The sequence below is a fragment of the Stegostoma tigrinum genome, chromosome 3, assembly GCF_030684315.1.
Source record: "Stegostoma tigrinum isolate sSteTig4 chromosome 3, sSteTig4.hap1, whole genome shotgun sequence".
NCBI lineage: Eukaryota > Metazoa > Chordata > Chondrichthyes > Orectolobiformes > Stegostomatidae > Stegostoma > Stegostoma tigrinum.
The window spans coordinates 55,118,352-55,144,973 of record NC_081356.1 but is presented as its reverse complement, the minus strand read 5'-3'; the positions used below and the strand labels follow the sequence as shown (position 1 = coordinate 55,144,973).

The 26,622-nt window shown below is 40.4% G+C and overlaps 1 protein-coding gene across 7 annotated transcripts in view; it reads left to right on the top strand.

Annotated features, from left to right (window-relative positions):
- The window catches only part of LOC125450767 (spindlin-W), a 74,214-nt gene that overhangs the window by 35,083 nt on the left and 12,509 nt on the right, over nucleotides 1-26,622 (top strand). For 2 of the 7 annotated variants that reach the window (XM_059644613.1, XM_059644611.1), the window contains exons 3-5: nucleotides 9,829-10,160; nucleotides 16,760-16,905; nucleotides 22,279-22,327. In XM_059644613.1, coding sequence (XP_059500596.1) covers nucleotides 16,851-16,905; nucleotides 22,279-22,327 — 104 coding nt within the window. In that variant the 5' untranslated portion in view covers nucleotides 9,829-10,160; nucleotides 16,760-16,850. The remainder of the gene's footprint in view (nucleotides 1-9,828; nucleotides 10,161-16,759; nucleotides 16,906-22,278; nucleotides 22,328-26,622) is intronic. The other 5 variants (XM_059644614.1, XM_048526900.2, XM_048526901.2 and 2 more) reach the window with 3 other exon arrangements.

Genomic DNA, 26,622 nt, shown 5'->3' with positions numbered 1-26,622 from the left:
CAAATCTTTCTACAGTTCGGAAATTGTTGCAGGTAAAAAACGTCAGCTGGGACACCTTGCAGAAGAAATTGTAAATTGTATAATAGTTTAATTAATGAAAGTTTGATGTTAATGTATGTTAAAGAAATATCCAATTTATTTCCTTAAGTTTGGCACATGCTGCTTTAAACTGAAATAATGTCACGAACATTCCCCGTTGCTCTACAGGGACATTCTCTGGTGGCTTTGCATTGTCAAACCAGATGTTTTGTATCAGTCTCTTTTAAACATCTGAGTTACATAAGTGCTTCTTGGTTCAATAATGCTGTCTATTCATTTAAATGAATGAGAACGCAGTAATTTGTAACCCTTCGAGCTGAATCTGTTTTGTGTGAAAAATGCCCAAAGGAGACCACCTTGATGTTGATTATCTGCTGATTGCTTATAATTGTTACACAGTCTCTGCAAGCAAACACTGTTTGGCATTGTCCTGAAGGAAATCAGTAGCTGGTTGGAAATTAGCCAAAGTTCCTTTACTGTACTATGAGTGGTAGAGTTTGAACTGAAATAAATATAATGCATCTAGGCTCTTTAGCACACTCCTGCTTTCCCAGGCCAATTCTTAAACCTTATCCTGTAAGTACACTACACAAATACCCAACTTCAAATATAACATTGAAAAATAGAAATTAGGAGCAGGAACAGGCCAGTGTGATCATTGATCCTCTATGTCAAAGCCATATCCTCACTTTCTGTCAATGCTCTTAAAATGTAAAAAAAAACTTTTGTGAATATATTAAATGGCTTGGCCTCTGCTGCCTTTTGAGGTACAGCTTTCCACAGCTTTGTGATTTGTTCTAAGTGAAGAAATATTTTCCCATCTCAATCCTAAATGGTCTACCATATATCATGAGACTGTATCCTCTGGTTCTACACTCCCCTCCCAGAGAAAACATCCATCTTGCTTCTTGATTTGTCCAGTCCTCTTTAGAATTTTGTTTCAATCAGATCCTCTCATCCTTCTAAACTCTTATTGAACACAGGCTTATTCAAATCAATTTCTCCTTGTATGACAGTCCTGTCGCTCCTGGTATTAGCCTAGTGAACCTTTGCTGCACCCTCCCTATTTGTTGCATTTTGTTTCCTCATTATATTATGATAATAACAACATAATTATATATATTATTATATTGTTTCCTTATTATATAAATTATGAATATCTGAGGTCCATGCTCTGATCCTTGCAATGTCCCACTCGTCATTGCCAATTGGAAAAAGATCCTTTTGTTCTCACTCTGCTTCCTGACTGTCCATCAATTTTTGATCCATGCCAATATACTAACCTATCGCAGACACAACACAGTATGGAGCTGGTGGATCACAGCAGGCTAGGCAGCATCTGAGAAGCAGGAAGGTTGACATATCGGGTCGGGCAGGGTCTCAACTTGAAACATCAACTTTCCTGCTCCTGCTGCCTGGTCTGCTATGTTCCTCCAGCTCCATACTGTGTTGTCTCTGACTCCAGCATCTGTGTTTCTTGCTGTCTATTAACCTATCACATGTGCTTTAACTTACCTCACTAACTTTTTACGAAGGCTGGTAGGCATTTGGTGAGCACTGCTGCCTCACCACTCCAAAGACCTGGATTCAGTTCTAACTTGGGCTGACTTTCTATGTAGTGTTTGCATATTCTTTCGGTGCCTGCCTGGGTTTCTGCTGGGTGCTCTGGTATCCTTCCACAGTTCAAAAATGTGCAGGTTATACGCATTGGCCATGCTAAGTTGCCTCATAGTGTCCAGGGATGTGCAAGCTACATGGATTAATCATGGTAAATGTAGGGTTATGGCACTAGAGTTGGGCGACTCAATCTGGATTGGATGTTGTTCAGATGGTTGGTGCAGACATGGTGGGCCAAATGGCCTTTATCTGCTTTGGGAATTGTGCAAGCTCATCAAAGTCCTCTAAAAATCCAAGGAGTTCATATCTCCTGGTTCTCCCTCATTTATTCTACTGGTTACATCCTCAAAACAAACTTCAGTAAGTTGTCAATATGATTTGACCTTATAAACCCATACTGGCTTTGTTCAATCTCATTCATGATAAAGGACTGAATCTTGTATTTTGGCAAAGCATCAACTCCATTGAGTTTCATGGTGTTTTGCTTAGTGATGCCAAGTGAGTTTTCTTGTGCTATCTTACCAAACTCGCCTCGTTAACTACCTATTTTACCCTATCTACAATGCTTTCTTCCTAACACACTTGTCAAAGTATATTGAAAGCTTTTTGACTTTAAAATTCCAGAGAGTGCAAAAAATTCAATTTTTGCCATATTGAAGGTTTCATGTTAGGCACATCAATACACTTGTCACAGTTTTGGTATTTACAGTACAGATTCCATATTTTTGCAAATGACCTGACAGCAATTCGTCTCAAGTTGAAAAGCACAAAGTGCAATAGAAATAAATTAATCATGAATCTATTCCACTCTGAGGTGCCTCAGTACGATTTCAGTATGCTTGATGTTCTCAATGCACATTCCCTGTTTGGTTTTTAATTATTTTGAAATGTTGAATGTTAACTTACGGCTTCCCTTTTACGTTAGGTATTCTCAAAAATAGCCCAAGTAGGGTGTAAGAGGAAAAGCTTTGACAAAATGTCAGTTTTCAGCAATGTTCAATAAATGGCTGTTTTATAACACTTCTTAATTTTGTACTGGTCCCTTTTGGAGAGTTCTTTTCATCTTCCTCATGCTCAAATGTCCAGGTTTTCAGCTATGATATTTTGTAAAAGCAGTTGACTAATACCTTAGTACAAACATTATGATCAATACTCCATTCATGGTTACAACAACTAACAATTGATGCTCCATCCACAGTTCCGTCAGTGTACCATTTAAACATGATCAGCAGCTATACTGTGCATTATAATTAACAAAATTAGCATGCAACACCTTTGATAAGCTAAAGACCATAATCGTAAAGAACAATGAGGTATGCAGACCGAACAACAATTTACTTGTATTCTTAGTGTTAGATTATACACTTTTGTGGACATGGACTGAATCTCTTCTTGCTTACATTCATTCTTTTTGAATTGTTCCAATGACCCACCGTTTTTTTCATCAACCTGCTCAGAGATGTTATTGCACACCCTGGAGAAAGTGGGACTTGAACCCAGAGGCAGGGATAGTATCTTTGTTGTAATTGTTAAACCTGGATGCAGTGGTGGTGATGAATAAAGGCAAGCATTTAGGCTAATGCTGGACAGTTTGCTTCTGGAAATTAGTCTAGCTGTGAACTACCAGAAAATGAACTATCGTATCAGCATCTTAAAATACTTGTTAGGTATGAGATTTGCCTTGCTTCAGTAAAGAGCCTATAATGTAGCTGTATTTTGTTTCTGTCCTTCTGTTTACTTTACCTCCCAACCCCTGTCCAGTTTTTAGAGTCACCTGTCTGATCTTCTCATCTTGTATCAATTCTCAACGTCAGTGTTCCCAAACCTGCAAAAACTACATCTGATTTCTTCCTTCTATTCCTCACCACCATCTATTCATCTTACTCCTTCTAATCCTATTTCTTTTTGTCTGCCCTGAGAACAAATCATTTCACTTAAAAGTAGAGTTTCGAATTGTCTAATGATTCTGTATTGGCTCATCAACACATGCACATCTATGTTGGATTAGCTCCAGTAAAAGCTTAATTTTTATCTTTAGTGTTGTCCTTACTTCCACTCCTTCAATTTAATACTTATGCCTTTGTCTTTAGAGTTAGTTTATCTATCAGTAGCTGGATTGGGCTAGACCATGTGAAGCACAATTGTATTTTCTATCCTCCAGCAAAATCTCACACTGCTCTGGGAATCCTAGAGAGCAGAAATCCTGTCCCATGCTGCTTCTGCAAGCTTCAGCTTCTTTTTATCCACTAACTCAGACTCCTTTTTTAAATTTCATTTCTTTCCCCTATCCAGCTCCCCACCAATAGTATAAGAGACTGTGCACAACTTTGTCACGAGGGCCAAGCTGATATATTCAGCTGTTCCCCGTCCACCCTCTCATTTGGCAAGCTACAACTCCAACTGACCTCCAGCCCCAAACCTGCATGTTTCTCTTATTCAGAAGTCTCAAGCTTCTATTCTTGTCCTTCTCTCCCTTATTTACGCATTGATCCTGAGTGACATAATTGCTTGGGTACCACTTGTAAACTGATGCCACCCAGCTCTGCCCTAGCATGACCATCTCACTTAGCCCTTCGGTACCACTTGTCAGACTGCATTGGTGACGCAGATTCCGCTGCAAATCATCCATCTTTTCTCCACTCCTTTCCCATAAAAGAAAATCTGCCCTGTCTCTTTGAGTACGCAATATTTTCTGATTTTCAATTAGATTACCTCTCCTGCTTTAAAACTAGAGAAATAGCTCCAATCGCACAATCTCTCATCAGACTTCTGCCAGTCCCACAACAGGCTTGGTCAATCTTCTTTGCCTCCATGGTAAAACGTCACCTTTAGGGTAAAGGAACCACAACTGCACACAGTACTCCAAATGTGGTTCCTTCTTCGTGTCTTTGAAATACTCAAAATTAGAAGTGACAAGAACTTCTGGCTGGTGTCCCAAATACATTTATTCCTTGACAGGATGTGGACATCCCTCTTGAGGCCACAATTTGCCCAGTCCTAATGGTGCTTGTACTGAGTAGATTGCTAGGTCATTTCACTGGTCAGTTAAGAGTCTGACATGCTGTGGATTTGAAATTGCATGTAGGCCAGATCACGCAAGGACATCACATTCCTTCCTCAAAGGGAATTGGTGAAGCAAATAGATTTTTTATGACAATAAATAAGTTTTTGTTGTGGTCACTATTACTGAGACCAGCTCTCAATTCCACTTTTTTAATAGATAAGACCCTGGAACCATGTCAGGTGTACCCTAGAACTCTATGGGAAGCTAGGGAAGAGGGCTGGGCTTTTTGCTGCGATACCTGTATCATCAATGGCCACAGATGAGGTGCCAGAAGACTGGTTAATGTGGTGCCACTATTTTAAAAAGATGGTAAGGAAAAGCCAGGGAACGATAGACTGGAGAGCCTGACATCGGTGGTGGGCAAGTTGTTGGAGGCAATCCTGAGTGGAGGGACTTACATGTGTTTGAAAAGGCGAGGCCTGATTAGGAATAATCAATGTGGCTTTGAGTTTTTTGAAGTAATGAAGAGGATTGGTGAGGGCAGAGCATTGTACATGATCTATATGGACTTTATTAAGGCGTTTGATCAGGTTCCTCAGGTAGACTGGTCAGTTGGCAAGGTTAGATCATTTGAAATAGAGAGAACTAGCTATTTCTAGCTAGGAGGTAGAGGAAGAGGATAGTGGTGGTGGCAGGGTGCTTTTCAGACTGGAGGCCTGTGACCAGCAGTGTGCCGCAATAACTAATGCTGGGTCCATTGCTTTTTGTCATTTTTATATAAATGATTTGGATGTGAATGTAGGAGGTATGATTAATAAGTTTGTAGATGACACCAAAACTGGAGGTGTAGTGGACAGCAAAGAAGGTTACTTCAGAGTACAATGGAATCTTGATCAGATGGGCCAATGGGCTAAGGAGTGGCAGATGGAATTTAATTTAGATAAATGAGGTGCTGCATTTTGGAAAGACAGATCAGGGCAGGACTTGTGCGCTTAATGGTAAGGTCCTAGAGTGTGTTTCTGAACAAAAAGACCTTGCAGTGCAGGTTCATAGTTCCTTGAAAGTGGAGTCTCTGGTAGATAGGATAGTAAAGAAGGGATTTGGTATGCTTGCGCTTATTGGTCAGTGCAATGTGTAAAGGAGTTGGGAGGTCATGTTGTGGTAGTACAGCGCATAGATTAGGCCCCTTTTGGAATACTGTATGCAATTCTTGCCCCCATACTGTAGGAAGGATGTTTTGAAACTTGAAAGTGTTCAGAAAAGATTTGCAAGGATCTTGCCAGGTTAAAGTGTTTGAGCTGTAGGAAGAGGTTGAATAGTCTGGGGCTATTTTCCCTGGAACATTGGAGGCTGAGGGGTGACTGTAGAGAGGTTTATAAAATCATGAAGGGCATGGATAGGGTGAATAGGCAAGGTCTTTTCCCTGGGATGATTTCCCAGAACCAGAGGGCCTAGGTTAAAGGTGAGAGGGGAAAGATTTAAAAGGGACCAAAGGGGTAACGGTTTCATGCAGAGGGTGGTGTGTATAAGTTACCAGAGGAAGTGGTGGATGCTGGTACAATTGCAGCACTTTAAAAGGCATCTGGATGGTACATGAATAGGAGGGTTTTGGAGGGACATGGATCAAATTCAGGCAAATAGGACTAGATTAACTTAGGATGTCTATTTAGCATGGACAAGTTGGACCAAAGGGTCTGTCTCCGTGCTGTATGTTTCTATGACTGTATGACTATGATTCTGGGTGTTATTTTCACCAGTTATGGTAAGATTTGACTTTGGCCATGAAACATTATTCCAGTGATGTCATCTCTTTCAAATATGGCAAATACATAAGTGATCATGCATGCTTATTAGAAAATGAGTTTAAGAAGTCCTCTGGCTTTAATTTTGTGACATTTCGTATGACAAAATTTAACAGTGCAAAGCCAAGAGAGTTGTATAGGGCTCCCTTCTGCATGTAGCTTGCAGGAACCACCTGGTTCACTAATGTCCTTTTTTAGGGAAGGAAATCTGTATTCCATATCCAGTCTGGTCTACATGTGACTCCAGGCTGGTGGATTCTTAATGGCCCTCTGGGCTGTTGGGGATGGGCAATAAATGCTGGCCTGGCTAACTACACCCACATCCCTGTCATGAGGTACAGAAAGTGAATAAGTTTTCATGGATGATTCAGATATTTAAGAGAAGTTATTGTTTAAATCCCAGCATATGAATATTGCTGGCAAGGCCAGAATTTTTTTTTTGCCCACTTCTGATTGTTCTTGGGAAGTTGTGAGTCGCCTTCTTGAATTATTGTTCAAGTGTGTTGTTTATACAGATGTAAAATTTACTTAGCTATTGAGAATGTGAGGAAGTTCTCCCATAGTAGAAAATACTTTACAAACAGAAAAGCAAAATTAATGCGTACTGTGTCATAATGAAGCATATTGAAGTGCAAAATGGAGAAGAGAATTGATAAATTCAGCAACTGAAATAGATATTGGGTTGCGGTTAATGGTATAGATATACAAACGGAAGTTGACATGGATCGGTATTGTAGATATTTGTGTTTGGAATGATTGCTGTGAACAGTATCGTGGCAGTCAGTGAACATGGCTATCTGGATAATCAGCTTTCACTGTATCATAGAATGGTTACAGTACAGATGAAAGCCAAGCAGCTGGGCAGTGAATTTCCCAAATAGGCTTTTAAAAATAGTGAAAAAATTGTCTTTATACTCAATCTTATTCACCGTGTTACTGTAGTAGAGACCAAGGTCATGTTTTCATGTCCTGTGTTCAAAGCCCCTGTGGCAGATGGAAGAGTTTGAAAAAAATCTTAAATTTAGAGTCTAATGATAATCATGAAACTGTTGTTCAATGTTGGAAAAACCCCACCTGGTTCACTAATGTCCTTTTTTAGGGAAGGAAATCTGTATTCCATATCCAGTCTGGTCTACATGTGACTCCAGGCTGGTGGATTCTTAATGGCCCTCTGGGCTGTTGGGGATGGGCAATAAATGCTGGCCTAGCTAACTACACCCACATCCCTGTGAATGAATTTTAAAAAAATCTGAACTTGATTTAACCAAAAAACATTTTGTGACTGAGGTCTTTCTTTCCTGCGAAGAATGAAAAACAGGAGAGGTCCTTTGCAGGCATCTCTGAAGAAGGGTCCAGATCCAAAACGTCAGCTTTCCTGCTCCTTTGCTGCTTGGCCTGCTGTGTTCATCCAGCTCTACAACTTGTTGTCTAACATTTTGTGACTTGTGTGTTTTATTAGCTGAGACATTTTACTTTTCAAACACTACACAGAATTTAACTCCATCTTGTCTGGATAACTTCTAAGTTAAAATGCTCTGCTAAGAGCCTTTCTGGATAGTTTGCAGGACATTTTCTTCAAAACATCTCAAAACCCCTAAAAAGCAAATTGCTTTCCTACAAGTGAGAAAATAGTCAAAACTAGGTAAAAAGCAAAGAGACTTGAAAGAAAAAAAAATCAGCAAAATAAGTTTTAACATTGTCTTTACTGAGATCATAGAATTCCTACGGTGTAGAAACAGGCCCTTTGGCCCAACAAATCCACACCGACTCTTGGTGCACCCCACCTAGATCCATTGCCCCTTTTCCTGTAACCCCATCTCTGTTGTTATCTGAAGTGTCTTTAACTAGAGCCTATTTCTTTAATATGGTGAAAATTGTCAAAGAATCAACCAATTACTACAAAATAACTGCAGCGTTTTTTACAGCCGCATAAAGTTATGGTTCATGGGCTAAGATTTACACCTATTGTTGTAACTGGTGCAATTCACTTAATGGAACAACATCCTTTCATTAATGCAGCTGGAATCAATCACTTGACTATCTTCAGGTATCCTTTTATCAAACTGACTGGGATGACTGCTTGTAGGGTTCCATGTTGACCTTGGACTAACTGTTCAAATGTATCATTATGTTTCATTTAGATGTTGGAGCAGACTGTTTGTTTAGTTCTACTTATCCCTTGTTGGCCATTTTTTCTACACGTAATAATGGGGCAACAACAATTGCTGGAATAAAACTAATATGATTAAATTTAAAATCTGAAGTCTTATAGCATGAACCAGTTTAGAAAATAAATTTGAAGTTCCATTTTTTAAAGTTAAATGTTCTTCTGAGAGATGACGTAAAATTTACAGGTGGCATAAGTGAGTACAGAAGTAACGTGGTTTGGTAGATTAAATTAAACCTAACTCAAGGTAAAATCAAACGTGAAATGATACATTTTTGCAAGAAAGCACGCAAGGAAATGGCAACTATATTTCAATACAAGTTCAGTTTTTTAATATAATGCGATTTCTAGCATTGGAATCACAAAACACTGTTGATAGAATTTTAAAATAGGGTGACACTAAATAATCTCCAAGTGTGCTAACATCTACAGTAAGAATTAGTTTAAGATTTTTGGTCAAGCATATACTGTGACTCATTTTGTGCCGCTTAAGTGACGTACGTTCATACATGGGCCTGTTCTCTGACATCAGTACAAGAATATGTTCATGCTTTACGCCTTTTTAAAAAAAAACCCAGAAGCTTAGGACGTTTGCCCTTCCAGTTGACCAAGATTTTGCCATCGAGTAGACTTGCCAACTGACCTTATCTCCTGCAGCTTAAATTATTACAAACACTTGCATTTTTTCTCTTGGGTGCATGACACACAGTTTCTCCCATTTTCACAATACTCAAATGATTTAAAGTGACTCAATGAGCCAATCAAAGAAACTTTTCTTTAACTTATACTGAGCAGTAAATGAAAACCATTTCTCAGTGCTAGTTTTTAAGGGTCCCTCTGGTTCCTTGGCATATATTTGTCATGACACTGAACCAATTACCTTTTTTAGCAAGTAGAAGTGGGCAATAAATGTCATCTAAAAGAAAAACGTTAAATATTGTTGTAGAAAACTAATATTCCACTGTTCAGATCCTGAGAGACTTTATTAATGTTTGAAGAGAAGTTTGAACTCCCAGTTATTTTATGGAAGTATAAGTCACAAGATTCCATGATTTTAAAAAAAATGGATTTTACTGCAAGAGAATCAAGTAAACAAACAATACAAAATAAATGTTTTTTGGTTATTGCGTACGCTGTATAATTGGATATTATTAACCTCCCCTTCTTCACTATGACTATCCTCACTTCTGTCCTTTTAGGGAAGGAAAGACTGCTGTTCTTACCTGGTCTGGCCTACATGTGACTCCAGATCTAGTGATGTGGTTGACTCTGAAATGGCCAAGCAAGCCACTTTGTTGTATCAAAGTGCTACAAATTCTGATAAAAGGAATCGGGCGGCCAACTTGGCATTGACCAAGGCACTGGAAGCGACAATAGCACATATGAACCTACAAAATCCTCTTTACTGAGACCCTGAGACCCACAGACCCACCTGAGATGGTGGCACAGTTGTATACTTGGAATTGCCTGGGGAAGTCCTCAACATTGACACCGGATCCCATGATGTCTTGAGGCATCAGGTCCAATCTCGGTAAGGAAACCATCTGCTAATTATCGCTCCACCTCCCTCCCCACCCTCAAAAAAAACTTTTGAGATGTCAATCTGATGAACGCAGACAAAACAGAAATATAGAAAAATAAAGAACTGCAGATGCTGGAAATTGGAAATAAAAACAGAAATTGCTGAAAAAAACAGAGCAGATATGGCAGTATCTGTGAGGAGAAAGCAGAGTTAATGATGAAGCCGGACCTCGTGAGTTTTTCCGGCAATTTCTGTGTTTGATATGACTGTAGACTGTGTGAACTGTGTGCACTACACAAAGCTGTAATTGGTCTCTGATCTTTCTGGGTTGAAACACCTGTAACCTGACCTTAAAATGGCTTCTCCTATCCCTTTTCCCATGGCATCCAGAAATACCTTCGCCCTCTGTCCAAGAAGACTATAAGAGCCTTTCATCTTAGAATCAAAGAAACAGGTTTTAGCACAGGTATTTACAATCTTGATATTGATAACAACAGCTGTTTGGTTTTCAGGAGATTTAAAGTCTTCTGGTTGTGGACATGGCAAAAGCTGTGATTGTCCTGGAATTTAAAAACTGGTCACCAACTCAATTTGAGTTTTCCATGCGATTCTTCCTATTTACTACCGAACTTTTACAGTCAGGTAGACTCCAGCACAGATCACATCGTTCATCACATTTATTCTAAAGGTACAGCCCCACACAATAACCAACTTACGAATCAAATGATAGACTGGTAAAAACATTTCCATTATAAAATCATAAGTTCAATACACTGTTGTCAGATTGAAATAAGAACACAAAATCAGAGCATTAAGAATAGGCTAGTCAGCCCTTTGAGTCTGCTCTGTCATTCAATGTGGTCGTGATTCATCTTCTATTTACATCATCAGAAATCTATCGATCTCAGTCTTGGGCATACTTGACAACTGAAACTTCCTGGTCCTCTAGAGCATAAGGTTGTTTAAGATCTCTTAAGTCGTGACCCGCTGAACCCGTTCAAAAGTTGTTAAGTCTATTTCTGCAGCATGTGTGGATAACTGAGTCATGAACTGTGAGGAGGCTACTTCAGTTGATTTTTGAACTAGTAATTCCACAATTAAATATTTCTAAAGCAAAAATAATTTAGGATGGTATGGAATGTTGCAACTGTATATCCCTGTATTATATATGAGATCTTTTTGTTACATTACTGCCATTTTCATGTTAAGGCAGTAACCGGTTTTGATTAGTTTGCCTGGTGTTGCAGTGAGTCGCACTGCACTCTTACTAATAAAATTTGTGCATGGTAGGATGTGCTTAGAAAAATAATTTGAAGATTCAAAGCTGGAAATTAAAATGGGAACACGTATTTCCACTTGAACAGGTATGAGAAATCAGGTGTTTTGTCCAATTAAAAGCTCCCAAAGGTGCAGAATAATATGACACAGTGCGTAATGAGCACAGTGTTTTAAATTAAACTTGTGTTTTGTACATTGGTTAGATCTTGCAAAATCTTAGTGTTTTATAGTCCTCATTTGAAATAGTCATCAAAGTGCAATTCCAAAGAGCAGAAAATTCATGTTTGAGTAAGTAGACAAAGTCAACACAATAGTATTTATTTCCTTCAGAAAGTGACAGGGACTAATGTCAGAAATATTCTGTCCAACCTTACTTGCTTTCTGTGTTCTGTATTGCGATGATCTATGGAGTATGATTCGCACGCTACGAAAGAACACATAATCTTAGCGTTAGGAAAGCATCTAATCAAAGCCTAACCAGTTTTGGACCATCGTACTGTATACTTTGAATATTGTTAGTATTTGTAATCTTTATGTATGCACACAATAGTTGGCCCAGATATTCTGATGGCCACACAGTCATTGGAACAGCACAGAATAGAGTTGTGAGTCAGGACCACGTGGAGTTCCCATTGCAGTAGTCTGTGTGGAAATTGCCTAGGATATTGGAACTTCAGATGAGAAATTTTCTTGTCTGTAATCTTCTGAAAAAGCCCCTTAAAATTGGAAACTTGAGGGTTCTGGCTATGTGCAGCTCATAGTACAATGGCTGCTGCAAAGGGGACATGGTTTCGAAAAAGAAATTCTTCATTGCTGGATTCAAGGATTCCTCAATAGGTTTATAACAGGAAATCCCTTTCTAGGTCTCTCCAGTTTGACTGGAATGTCTGGGCCATTGCTTCAAAATGTACATCCCTGCATTGCTGCTATGCAAATCTATGACTGGCAACAAATGTCAAAAGTCATCCACTTAATTTTCCAACTTCTCGTCTGCAACTCCCCAGTCCCAAACTCTTTGGATTTATAATGATGGATATATTGGAGTGCTGTTAGACACAAAAATAGTATGCTAATGCTAGATGTCAGTTTAAGTGTATTTAATGTAGTATGCTATGGCAAGCAAAATGTATCTAGTTGCTGCTGCTGCTCCAACCCTGAATCCGTGGGCGTTTTTACAGATAATCAAATATGCAGAGAACATGAAACTGGGCATTTTTACAATCTGCAGAAGATATCAAATGTTCCTTGATGGCTGGCCAGATATATGAAGGCTCATTTGTTTTCAAATATAAACTGAGAAAATAGAAATTTGGACACTGTTAGAAATCTTGCTGATTTTTCATTTTTATATATATTTTGGTTTGGGGCTATGAGCTGGGAATTGTGAGCTGAAGATGACCTTTCAACTTTGTGAAACATCTTGTGGTTAAAGGAAAAGAACAGACCAAGTTTGTGAAGCCAAGCCTGCAGGTTAAGTGCAGGCTGATTCTTGATCAAAAGTGTTCCTGTAGACAGCAACCCTGGGGAGAGAATTGTGTTTAAACAGATTGTAGGAGTTGGCTGTTAATGAGGTCTGTTAACTGGGAGTTAATCCCATAAATCTGGGAGAGATCATGTATTCAAGCAGTAGACGGATATTGAATGGTAATTGAGGCCCCCGAACAAGACAGTCCATCAAGGAGGGACTAGGTTTGGAGTTGTTGTGAACTATATTTTCTGCAGCAGAGGAATTTTGGTTGCTGATGAGACAGCATGAAGATTTTGAAGGTTTTTGAAACTCACTGCCTAATCTCTCTTGCCAGCTTTTGAAAATCCAGAGATCGAAAGTATTACAGTCTTTATCTGAGTGAACTGAAAAGGTGTTATTGATCGTTCGGTGTGGACTTGTTGGGCCGAAGGGCCTGTTTCCACACTGTATTAGATTCCCTACAGTGTGGAAATAGGCCCTTTGGCCCAACAAATCCACACCGCCCCTTGAAGCATCCCACCCAGACCCATCCCCCTATAGCCCACACACCCCTGAACACTGCGGGCAATTTTAGCATGGCCAATCCACCTAGCATGCACGTCTTTGGACTCTGGGAGGAAACCAGACCACCCGGAGGAAACCCACGCAGACACTGGGAGAATGTGCAAACTCCACACAGACAGTTGCCCGAGGCTGGAATTGAGCCCGGGTCCCTGGTGCTGTGAGGCTGCAGTGCTAACCACTGAGCCACTCTGCCACCCCAAATCTAATCTAATCAAATCAATATCTCTAGGAATGCAACCAAGGAGTTCACATCTATGCCTCTGAATCAATGCATCAAGAAAACCATTTAAATTCTCTGGCCAGCCTTGTTATTTTTGTTTATGTATTCCTTAACTTTGTTTGTATGTCTGTCTTTTGTATGAATGGGTGCTGTAAACAAATGTTTTACATTTGAACATAGAACAACACAATATTGCACGATGTTGTGCCGACCTATTATCCCACTAAGGTCAAACTACCCTGCATGCCCTACATTTTACTATCCTCCACATGCCTGTTCAAGAGTTGCGTAAGAGTATCTAAAGAATTTGACTTCACTACCACTGTGGGCAGCACATGCCCACCACTCTGTGTGAAGAACCAACCTCTGACATCTCCCCTACACCTTCCTCTAATCACCTTAAAATTATGCCCCCTCGTAATAGTCATTTCCACCCTGGGGAAAAAGTCTCCGACTATCTATCTATGCCTCTCTAAACCTCAGACGTAATTAGATGTAATTTTCTCTGCTGAAGTTTTATGCCTATTTTTACAATGTAAAGTGTGTTGTTTAAGATGCAAAACTGGTGTCTGGAATTAATTATTCACAAAGTCTGTGATTGGTTATCCAAAGACTGGTTAAGAACCATTAGAGTAACTATTGAAAGTTTCTGAAGGTTTTAATTTTATTGTATTGTATATAGTGGCAGAAAGGCTGATCTGCTTTTGCTGTTGGTGCCATAAGAACACAGCAGCTGGATTGAGACTTCTGAGATGAGTTGACGCTAAGTATGTTCTTAGCTTGAAAAGCCATCTAGCAGCAACGGTTTGATTTTTAAGTGGCTACTTGTCATAGACTGAAAGGGCAGTTGAACTCAGACCTTCAGAAAGAATTCTAATGAAAGTTGTGGATTTGCAGATGGTGGTGGGGTAGGACATTTCAGATGGAGCTCATCTGCTCCATCCTTTTTCATTTTCTTTTTACTCCTCTTTCTTTTTCATATATTTTTATTTCTTCTCTCTTATTTCTTCTTCTGGCCATGAACTCCCAGCCTCCAGACTTAGCACAGACCTGACGTGATGGTGTCTCAGTGTGGCAATGACAATCGCTCAGTGGTCTCATCATGGACTTCAGGTCTCAAGTTATTCCTTGAAGTGCAGTCCCGCCATGGCTAAGCACTTACGAAAGTCTGTAATGTTTGAACTTCAGCTTTTTAAAATTTCTACTTAAGATTAAAGAGTCTGTAATGTGTAACTTTTTGACTTTATTTCACGTTACACAATGCTATAATTATTGCAGTGTTTGACTTTGAACTTCATTCTGTCTTTCTAACTTTTCCTTAAGATTCTGCACCAAGTTGGTTGTATTTAAGATGGCGCCTTGTGTGGCGACATTATACACTTTTCACTGTAGTCCTGTACTTTTATACTTGAGTACATGATAATAAAAACAAATTCAAATCAAACGAAGATGAGTCTCTCTCTTTCTTTCCCCCTCAGAGTGAGAAATGAACAATACTCAAAGACTCTGAAAAGAAGAACTTCAAACTTGAGCAGAGTTAAGTTCACCTGAATGGCTGCCAAATTGAGGATCTTCTCTCTGGATCAGAAGTTGACAACAAAGTGATATCATTCCAGAAACCAAAGAATCAAGATAGTCCCCTCAATCCACCCTCGTGGTTTTGACTCTTGATCCACAAAATGTGTTCCTTTATACCTATGCTTTCCATGCCACATCGCCCCCCCCCCCCCATGATATTTCTGCAGAGTTGTCTCCTATTTGTGAATGAAAATGTGCATTTTGGGTATAAAGGAGATATATTGTAGGTATGCATAATAATAGTAAATCAGTTTTGTCATTTGTTAATGGATAAGCTTCTTCTAGTATGAGTTTATTCTGTTCTAGATAGCAAAGTCACTCAAATTAACCATCTTGTTGATTGATTTAGTCGTTTGTACTTTTGTAACTGCTTGAGGAGTAATGGAGCTCAGTTACCAGTGCATCCTTCCCATTAGAGCTGTGACAGTCAGTTTTCATTTCATCAGCAAACTACTTAATCTGCGCAGCTGTGTTTCAGTCAGAAACACTGACACACTGCTGAGCAGTGAGGGTTCCCAAACTGAGATCTGCAGAAGCCTCTGAAAGCAGCTTTTCAGTTTCAAAAACATTTCCAACATAACCCACTGCCATAAGGTAATTATAGATCCAAGTCACCACTTTCATTTGGATCCATGGCCTTATAACTTTTTGATTAGTCTGTTATGTTGCATACAGCTGATTTAATTAGCTGTTATTAGCATAGCTGTGATTTCTTTTCAGCAATTCACTGCACGTTTCATTAAAGTCAGTATGAACTAGGTACTGAATTTACTGTGTGGCTGATGTGGGTCATGAATTTTTTTTTTAAACACGTACTGAGCTGGACAAGAAGAAAATATGTAGGCATACTGATGATAGCTGTTTGCTCGGAACAAACAATGTGGGGGGAAGAATTATAACCAATTTGTGTTCTGCTGTGATTCCTGCAGATTTTTTTCTGAGGCTGAGTAGAAATCTGCAATAGAGAACAGATCCAACACTTGCAAGACTAGAGTAACAGTGTGTTCTCTTGGCTTGCTATCACAATTTAGAGATAATTCCAAAGAAGGTTTGAGTGGGACCTGTCAGCAATCCAAAGAAGACCCAAGAGATGGTTGCAAATATTTTCACTTCAGTTCTTGAGATTTCCAGGCCATGGGTCATTCTGACATTAGGATTAACCATGCTTGAAAAGTATTCATGAAAGTATAATTTAGAAGAAATTAATTTCGGGATGCAGTTATCAATTGTGATTAACACTATTGCAGTTCATTGACCATTGAGTCAAAGTGATACTTCAAGGCAATGTAGCTCGAATTGAATTTTATACATGAAAGAAATACAAGGTCTTGTACTTACTTGCCTCTGGAATTTAAGATAAGGTTTGACAACAGATGTGTTTTCTGTGAATTGTTCTATTGTCTGTGTGTGTGTGTTTTTTTTATAAAAGGCCTCTTGGATCTGTGTGCACTGAGTCTGGTTACATGTAACTCTTAATTTTATTATTGGGTGTTACTACAGCAGTTCTCTACATTGGTTGGGGCCCCTACATCACACTGTTGGCACTGTTTACGCTTTACCTTGCTAAAAGCTGTGCTGCCTATCCAGATGAATGAAGACCCCATTTGGGAAGCGATCCAGTCAGAGGTTATCTATTGATGCAGCAGGTAAGGGTTGTTAAAACTGAATAATATATTTGATTTTGTCTGCACCTGCAATAACTTCCAAAATTATAAAAAAATTAGACGATAGATGAAAAGTGCATCCCCTATCAATGCAACCTGTTTTGGTATATATGCCCAGTTGAATGGCTTTATAATTTTAAGCACTTGATTAACTCTTAAATCATCTTTAAAGCTGCCCTGGTAGGTGTATGGTTTAAGTAGCAAATGGCATTACAATTGTGACTTCATCAAAGTTGATGAAGTTGATAGATGAGGGAAGGGCTGTGGATGTCATATACATGGACTTCAGTAAGGCGTTTGATAAGGTTTCCCATGGTAGGCTGATGGAGAAAGTGAAGTCACATGAGGTCCAGGGTGTACTAGCTAGATGGATAGAGAACTCGCTGGGCAACAGGAGACAGAGTTATAGTGGAAGGGAGTTTCTCAGAATGGAGAACTGTGACCAGTGGTGTTCCACAGGGATCCATTTTGGGACCACTGTTGTTTGTGATTATACATAAATGATCTGGAGGAAGGTATAGATGGTCTGACTGGCAAGTTTGTAGATGACACTGAGATTGGTGGAGTAGGAGATAGTGAAGGACACTGTCGCAGAATGCAGCAGAATATAGACAGATTGGAGAGTTGGGCAGAGAAATGGCAGATGCAGTTCAATCCAGGCAAACCCAAGGTGATGCATTTTGGAAGATCCAATTCAAGAGTGAACTATACGGTAAATGGAAAAGCCCTGGGGAAAATTGATAGACATAGAGAGCTGGGTGTTCAGGTCCATTGTACGCTGAAGGTGCAAACGCAGGTTGATAGAGTGGTCAAGAAGGCATACGGCATGCTTTCATTCATTGGACTGGGTATTGAGTACAAGAGTTGGCAGGTCACCTTACAGTTGTATAGGACTTTGGTTCAACCACGTTTGGAATACTGCGTACGGTTCTGGTTGCCACATTACCAAAAGGATGTGGATGCTTTGGACAGGAGGTTCACCAGGATATTGCCTGTTGTGGAGGGCACTAGCTATGAAGAGAGGTTGAGTAGATTAAGATTATTTACATTAGAAAGGCAGAGGTTGAGGGGGGAATCTGACGGATCTACAAAATCATGAGCGGCATAGACAGGATGGATAGCAAGAAGCTTTTTTTCAGAGCGGGGGACTGAATTACTACGGGTCACAATTTCAAGGTGAGAGGAGAAAAGTTTAAAACAGATATGCGTGAGAAATTCTTTACGCAGAGGGTGGTGGGTGCCTGGAACGTGTTGCCAGCAGAGGTGGTAGAGGCAAGCATGATAGCGTCATTTAAGATGTATTGAGACAGCTACATGAATGGGCAGGGAGCAGAGGGATACAGATCCTTGGAAAGAGGGCGACAGGTTTAGATGGAGGATCTGGATCGACGCAGGCTTGGAGGGGCGAAGGGCTTGTTCCTGTGCTGTAGTTTTTTGTTCTTTGTTCTTATCAATGACTCTGTACAAGGTTTTTAAAAAAAAATGATTTGAAGTTTTATGATCACATGAAGTCACAATCAAATCTTTGTAAAATTTGAGAATGTCAGTGCATAATGTATTTACAACACAATTTTTTTTGTTATAACTCAGTCTGTAGCACTGATAGTACAATAATTGAGCTTTTCATCTCAGTTCAGACTTGTGAATGAGTTATTGCTTCTTCATAAGTACGCATTCACATGGATGAATATGTTCAGATAACTATTTAGAGTGGGTAGCAGGTTCTGCTGGAAGTACAGGAGTAAAGCCCTGGTTTTGTACTGTATAAAAATTTCTGTAATTAACAGGTTTTATTTAGAGAACGCATATTTAACATGGACAAGCAATCAAAAAAAATGGAGTTGCCTCAGTAGTATAGAAGTTGGCTTTTACTGAAAAGAGGTACATTTCCAAAGCTTTTAACATTGTGCTCATCTGGAAAAATGCAGGAATGACAACGTTCAGTCATTTCAGTTTATACTAGAAGAGAAGGGGTGTTGATTAGTTTGTAAGTTGACGGTGATTGTTTAATTTGTAACATCAGAGAAAGAAACAGGAGCTATAGTCTCCTCATTCTTTCTGATTATCTAAAAACAAATAGGCTTTAACATATTCCTTGTTTTTGCGGAGAACAGGTCTCTGTGTATGTTGTTACTTCTGGCAAGTGAAAATGTGTCATATTATGAGCTTGACTGGTTATCTTAATTGAATTTAAATGTAGGTGTTGGAACATCTGGGATTGTTTGGTAAAGTACTGCCTAATTGCAGAGTTACGTAGGATTTGGTACAGAATTAAGTCTTGCACATCAAATCTGCTCCAACATTTGATCATGGCTGATATTTTATTCAACCCCATTCTCCTGCCTCTTCCTATATATCCCCTTACGAGGAAAGAACCTGCCTATCTGTCTTCAAGACACTCAGTGACTTGGCTTCCACAAATTCACCACCCCTTGACTGAAGAAATTTCTTATCTCCATTCTAAAGGGTCGTCCCTTCAGTCGGAGGCTGTGCCCTTGGGCCCTAGTCTGTCTTACTAGTGGAAATATCGTCTCCATGTTCACTCTGTTTTCAGGCTTCCTAGGATTTTGAAGTTTCAATGAGATCCTGCTCACCCCATCCTTATAAACTCCATTGAGTACAGACGTAGAGTTCTCAACTGCTCCTCGTGTGACAAACCTTTCACTTCTGGGATCATTCTTGTAAACCTCCTTTGCATCCCCTCCAAGGCCAGCACATCCTCCCTTAGATATAGGGCTCAAAATTGATTACAATCTTCCAAATGCAGTATGACCAGAGTCTACACAGTCTCAATACCACTTCCACATTCATGATAAAGAAATCATCATGAACATTGGCAATGCATACAACATTGATGTTAACCAGCAGATTAGAGCCATTATTTTTGGTCCACTGTTTTATATGGAGAAACCAACTTTGATTTTTTGATTTCGCATAGAAACATCGAAGATTGGAGCAGGAGGGGAGGCCCTTCTGCCCATCGAGCCTGCACTGCCATTCTTCATGATCATGGCTGATCACCCAACTCAGTAGCCTAATCCTGCTTTCTCCCCATAACATTTGATCCCATTCACCCGCAGTTGCTACATCTAGTCGCCTCTTGAATACATGCAATGTTTTGGCATCAGGTACTTCCTGTGGGAATGTCCACTTTTTGGATGAAGAAATGTCTCCTCATCTCCGTCCTAAATTGTCTACCCCGAATCCTCATTCTGTGACCCCTAATTCTGGAAAGACCCCACCATCGGGAATATCCTCCGTGCATCTACCTTGTCCAGTCCTGTTAGAATTTTATATGTCTTTACGAGATCTACCCCCTTATTCATCAGAACTCTAGCAAAAACAATTCCAACTTAGTCAATCTCTCTTTCTATATCAGACCTGCCATCCCTGGAGTCAGCTTGGCAAACCTTCGCTGCTCTCCCTCGAGAGCAAGAGTATCCTTGCTCAGAAAAGAATATCAAAATTGCACACAATATTCCAGGAGTAATCTCGCCAAGTCCCTGTACACCTGCAACAACACATCCCCGCTTCTGTTCTCAAAATTTCTCACAATGAAGACAAACATACCATTTGCCTTCTTTACCACTGGCTGCGCTTGCACACTTAGGTTTAGCGACTGGTGTACAAGGACACCCTGGTTCTGCTGCACATTCCCCCCCCTCCCAATTTACAGCCATTCAGTTAGTATTCTGACTTCTTGTTTTTATTCCCAAAGTGAATAACCTCCCATTTATCAAAATTATACTGCATCTGCCATTGATTTGCCCACTCACCCAACCTGCCGAGATCATGCCACCCAACTTGTTATGATCTGCAAACTTGGAGATGTTTCATTTTGTTCCCTCATCCAGATCATTAATGTATAGCGTGAATAGCTGGGGTCCCAACACCGATCCCTGTAGCACCCCACTAGTTACTGCCTGCCAATTTGAAAAGGACCCATTAGTTCCTATTGTTTTTTTCCTCTCTGATAACCAGTTTCCTATCCATCTCAGTACACTCTTTCCCCCCCCCCCCCCACCCAATCCTGTGTGCTTTAGTCTTGCATGTTAATCTCTTTGTGGGGATTTGTTGAACAGTTTCTGAATGTCCAAATATACTATATCGACTGGCTCCCCCTTGTCAACTCTACTAGTTACATCATCTTAGAAATCCAAATGATTTGTCTGGCATGATTTCCCCTTCATAAATCCAAGCTGACTCTGTCTGATCCTGCCACTGCTTTCTAAATGCTCTGTTATAAAACCGTTGAAAGTGGATTTGAGAATTTTTTTTTCCACTACTGATGTTCGGTTGGCCGAAAGTCCTGCATCCTTCAACAATTCTGGAATCTGATTTGTGTCCTCTTTTTAGTGAAGACTGAACCAAAGTATGTATTCAATTCCTCAGCCATTTCTTTGTCCCCTATTATACATTCTCCCATTTCTGTCTGTAGGAGAATCTACACTTGTCTTTACCAATGTCTTTTTTTCATGTACCTGTAGAAACTCATTTGACGTGAAGTTAGTAAAATATTTAAAAATGAACACTTGTTTGCATTTAAGCTGTTAAAACTCTTAAAACAACTTTGCTTAAATAACAAGTTCCTACTGTCTCTGAAACAACTTTGCTTAAATATGATTAAAAGGCGTCTGAACATGCTGTGACTTTTTTAATTGATTATTTAAAGTTTATGGCCATTGAACTGCAGAGCATGGAAACAGACCCTTCAGTCAAACTTGTGCATGCTAACCAGACATCCTAAATAAATCCAGTCCCATTTGCCAGTATTTGGCTTGCATCCCTCTAAATGCTTCCTAGTCATATACCCAAGCAGATGCCTTTTAAATGTTACAATTATACAAACCTCCTCCACTTCCTCTGGCAACTCATTCCGTACACGCACGACCCTCTGCGTAAAAAGAAATGCACCTTAAGTCCATTTTAAATCTTTCCCCCGTCACCTTAATTTGTTCTTGGAATTTACTCTTGTTCATAATGTAAATGGTGAAATGTGTTTGTACAAAGCCAAGATTGATTGATATTATTTTTCAGCATCATTTAATATTTTGTTTAGAGATTCCACACAGCCAATAAAAAGTTGTGGTTTTTAGGACCACAGCAAAAACTATTACTCCCACATACTAAAAATCTAATAGGGCTCTCAATAACTTGAACATTATTATTAACAAAAGATGTTCACAGGATTTTTTTTTCAAAAGTATTCTTGAATTGAGCAAAGCTTGCAAGGCCAGCCTTTGTTGGACTATCCCTAATTGTCCCTGAGATCCTCACTGATAGCTGATTAGCTGTACATTTTGACAGGTCAATGTGATTCAGCAACATGATTCCATTACTCTTTGTTTCTTTTAGGTCTTCCTAGTGTCTCTGGCAATATGATGAAGAAGAAAAGTAATCACAGGTGTGTCTACCAAATCAAGTGCAAAATTGTAAAATTTAGAGCTCGATGGGCTTGCCAGTTCTCCAGGATTGTATTGGAGTCATCAAGAATTGACAATTTACCTCTAGGACACTGGGAACAAGACCAGGAAAAATATTTTGGAGAATTTAAATATAATTTATTAGAACACTTCACTTATTATGAATAAATTTGGAGGAGGCAAAGAAAAAAATGGTTTGACTAACAAAAATTATCTCATCAGACTCCAAAGATGCACATAGTTATGGGAAGCAGTGATGCCATGAGAGTGGGCATAAAGGTAAACTGAGAGTTGGAAAACCATGGGCGAAGTTTTATTGTCTCTTTCATCGTGTGTTTGGAGGCTAGCAGAGCATTTAATTAGGTATCATGGACTTGAGGCCACTAGACTTATGGAGTCGGGAGTCCTATTTGGAATTCATGGTACAGCTCCCTCATCACTGTGTACTACTGTGCTGTCACATCTGATGGGTCTGTCGTGCAAATGGTACAAAACATATCCAGGAATAATGGTTGAGCAGTTTTGACTTTGATTGTGAGACATGATTTGTGAGTATGATTATGTTAATCTGTTGTTTGACTAAACTGTGGGAAAGCTGTCACAAATTTGACAGAAGTCTCTATTTCCATAGAATCCCTGCAGTGTGGAAAAGGCCGTCCAGCCCAACAAGTCCACACCGACCCTCTGAGCACCCCATCCGGACCCATCCCCCTGTAACCCACCTAATCTACACATCCCTGAACACTATGGGGCAATTTAGCATGGCCAGTCCATCTAGCCTGCATATCTTTGGACTGTGGGAGGAAACCGGAGCACCCAGAGGAAACCCACGCAGACACGGGAAGAATGCGCAAACTCCACACAGTTGCCCGAGGGTGTGAAATTGAACCCGGGCCCTTGGCATAGTGAGGCAACAGTGCTAACCACTGAGCCACTGTGCTGCCGTGTTAGAGAACCACTTTGCAGGGTCAGTAGGGCATGGTGCACATTTTGTTTTTGGTACTGTATTGCAAGCTGGTCTGACTGGTTTTAATTTATTTCATTTTCCTGTGACAATTTTATGTAACTGAATGGCTTGCTAGACCATTTCAGAGGACAATTAAGAGTCAACCACATTGTCGTCAATTTGATCGAAATGAAGATTGATTTAACATTCAAATTTCAAACATAGATAAGTGAAATGGTATCATTACAAGAATAAAGCTAAATTTAATAAAACTTGGCATTTCTCAGATGTAAATGCACTGTGTTTTATAAAATCAGTTCATGCGGGCCAGAAAGGTTTGTGATTCAATTCCTTGCACTGTCCATGATGGGCATTGCTGCCCTAGATGAAATTTACACTGCTACAAACACTCTGGAAACAAAATTCCCTGAGACGTTTTTCGTCATCACTGGTGACTTCCTCCAGGCTAACCCCAAGAGGGTACTGCCAAAATACCACCAATGTGTCTCCTGCCTGACTAGAGGACCAAATCTCATGGAAGACTGCTACACAACCATCAAAGACTCCTACCGTCCCAATCCCCATCCACACTTCAGAAGATTAGATCGCAGCACTTAATTCTTCTTCCCAGCTTACAAGCAGAAGCTGAAATGCGAGAATCCTTCACAGAAACTGGTACAATGCTGGTCTGAGGCAGCAGAAGAGTTTCTCCTGGGACTGGTTGGAATTGATGAACTGGACCATATTCAAGAACTCAGATAATCCAGATGAGTGTGCCACCACCGTCATAGACTTCATCAGCAAGTATGTGGAGGATTGCATCTCAAAGAAGGCAATCTGTGCGTTCCCCAACCAGAAACTTTGGATGAAGCAGGAAATCCACTGCCTACTAAAGCTCAAAATCCAGACATGACCTCCACAAAGCCATCAGAGATTCCAGGAGGCAATTCTGACCCAAGCTAGAATCCCAAACCAACCAGACGGACACCTGCTGCCTGTGGCAAAGCCTACGTAACGTATTGGGATACAAAATGAAGCAGAACAAGATAGCAGACTAAAATACATCCCCCTCTGATGAGCTTAATGCTTATGTTCGAGCAGAATGCCAACAGCGCGGTGTCACCTGCCCTGACAGCCCCAGACGCACCAGTTCCTTTTGTCACTTTTGCAGACATCAGATTGAAAGTGACGCCTGGGGACTCCAACTTCGCAACTGGATCATCAGCTTCCTGACCTACAGGCCACAATCAGTGATGATAGGATGTGTTCTCAGCCCCCTATTGTACTCCCTGTACACCACAACTGGTAACCAAATTCTGAATGATTCCCATCTATATATTTGCTGATTATGCCACCATGGTAGGATGGATATCAGACAATGATGAGTCAGAATACAGAAAGTAGAAAGAGGGCTTGGTATCATGGTGTAATGATAACAGCGTCTCTCTGAATGTCAGCAAAACAAAAGAACAGTTGATTGACTTCAGAAAGAAAGGAGGAGGACACACCCCCATCTATATCAACATAGCTGAGATGGAGAAGGTGGAGAATGTCAAGTTCCTAGGAGTAATGATAACCGACAATGTGGCCTGGACGTCCTGTGTAGATGTGACGGTCAAGAAGGTCATAGGTAGGAAGAGAGATGGGGATTTAAGGCAGAAATTCAGGGAGCTAGGATGGAAGCTGACAGCTAGGACGAACAGAGTTGTTGTCTCTGGTTTGTTGCCCGCGCCACTTGCTAGTGAGGCGAGGAATAGGGAGAGAGAGGAGTTGAACACGTGGCTACAGGGATGGTGCAGGAGGGAGGGTTTTGGATTCTTGGATAATTGGGGCTCTTTCTGGGGTAGGTGGGACCTCTACAAGCAAGATGGTCTTCACCTGAACCAGAGGGGTACCGATATCCTGGGGGGGGAAATTTGCTAAGGCTGTTCGGCTGGATTTAAACTAATTCAGCAGGGGGATGGGAACCAAAATTGTAGTTCGACTATAGAAAAGGTTGAGTAGGGTGGTCCAAAATAAAGTTTCAGGGAAGCAAGATGGCACCGGCAAGCAAGAAGTTGGATTGAAGTGTGTCTACTTCAATGCCGGGAGTGTCCGGAATAAGGTGGGTGAACTTGCAGCATGGGTTAGTACCTGGGACTTCGATGTTGTGGCCATTTCGGAGACATGGATAGAGCAGGGACAGGAATGGTTGTTGCAGATGAGCACTTTAGTGATAGCGATCGCAATTCTGTTATGTTTACTTTAGTGATGGAAAGGGATAGGTGTATACCACTGGGCAAGAGTTGTAGCTGGAGGAAAGGCAATTACGATGAGATTAGGCAAGATTTAGGGAGCACAGAATGGGGAAGGAAACTGCAGGGGGTGGGCACATTAGAAGTGTGGAGTTTATTCAAGGAAAAGCTCCTGTGTGTCCAAGATAAGTATGTATCTGTCAGGCAGGGAGGAAGCTGTAGAGTGCGGGAGCCGTTGTTTCTGAAGGAGGTGGAATCTCTGGTCAAGAGGAAGAAGGAGGCTTATGTTAGGATGAGATGTGAAGGCTCAGTTAGGGCACTTGAGGGCTACGAAGTAGCCAGGAAAAACCTAAAGAGAGAGCTCAGAAGAGCCAGGTGGAGACATGAGAAGTTGTTGGCGGGTAGGATCAGGGTAAACCCTAAGGCTTTCTATAGATATTTAAGGAATAAAAGAATGACGAAAGTAAGATTAGGCCCAGTCAAAGATAGTAGTGGTAAGTTGTGTGTGGAGTCAGGTGAGATAGGGGAAGTGCTAAATGAATATTTTTCAACAGTATTCACTCTAGAAAACGACAGTGTTGTCGAGGAGAATACTGAGATACAGGCTACTAGACTAGGTGGGATTGAGGTTCACAAGGAAGATGTATTAGAAATCCTTCAGAAGGTGAAGATAGGTAAGTCCCCTGGGCCGGATGGGATTTATCCTTGGATCCTCTGGGAAGCCAGGGAGGAGATTGCTGAGTCTTTGGGATTGAACTTTAACTCGTCATTGTCTACAGGAATAGTGCCAGATGACTGGAGGATAGCAAATGTGGTTCCCCTGTTCAAGAAGGGGAGTAGAGACAACCCTGGTAATAATAGACCAGTGAGCCTTACCTCAGTTGTTGGTAAATTGTTGGAAAAGGTTATAAGGGATAGGATTTATAATCATCTAGAAAAGAATAAATTGATTAGGGATAGTCAGCACGGTTTTGTGAAGGGAAGGTCGTGCCTCACAAGCCTTAGAGTTCTTTGAGAAGGTGACCAAACAGGTAGATGAGAGTAAACTGGTTGATGTGGTGTATATGGATTTCAGCAAGGCATTCGATAAGGTTCC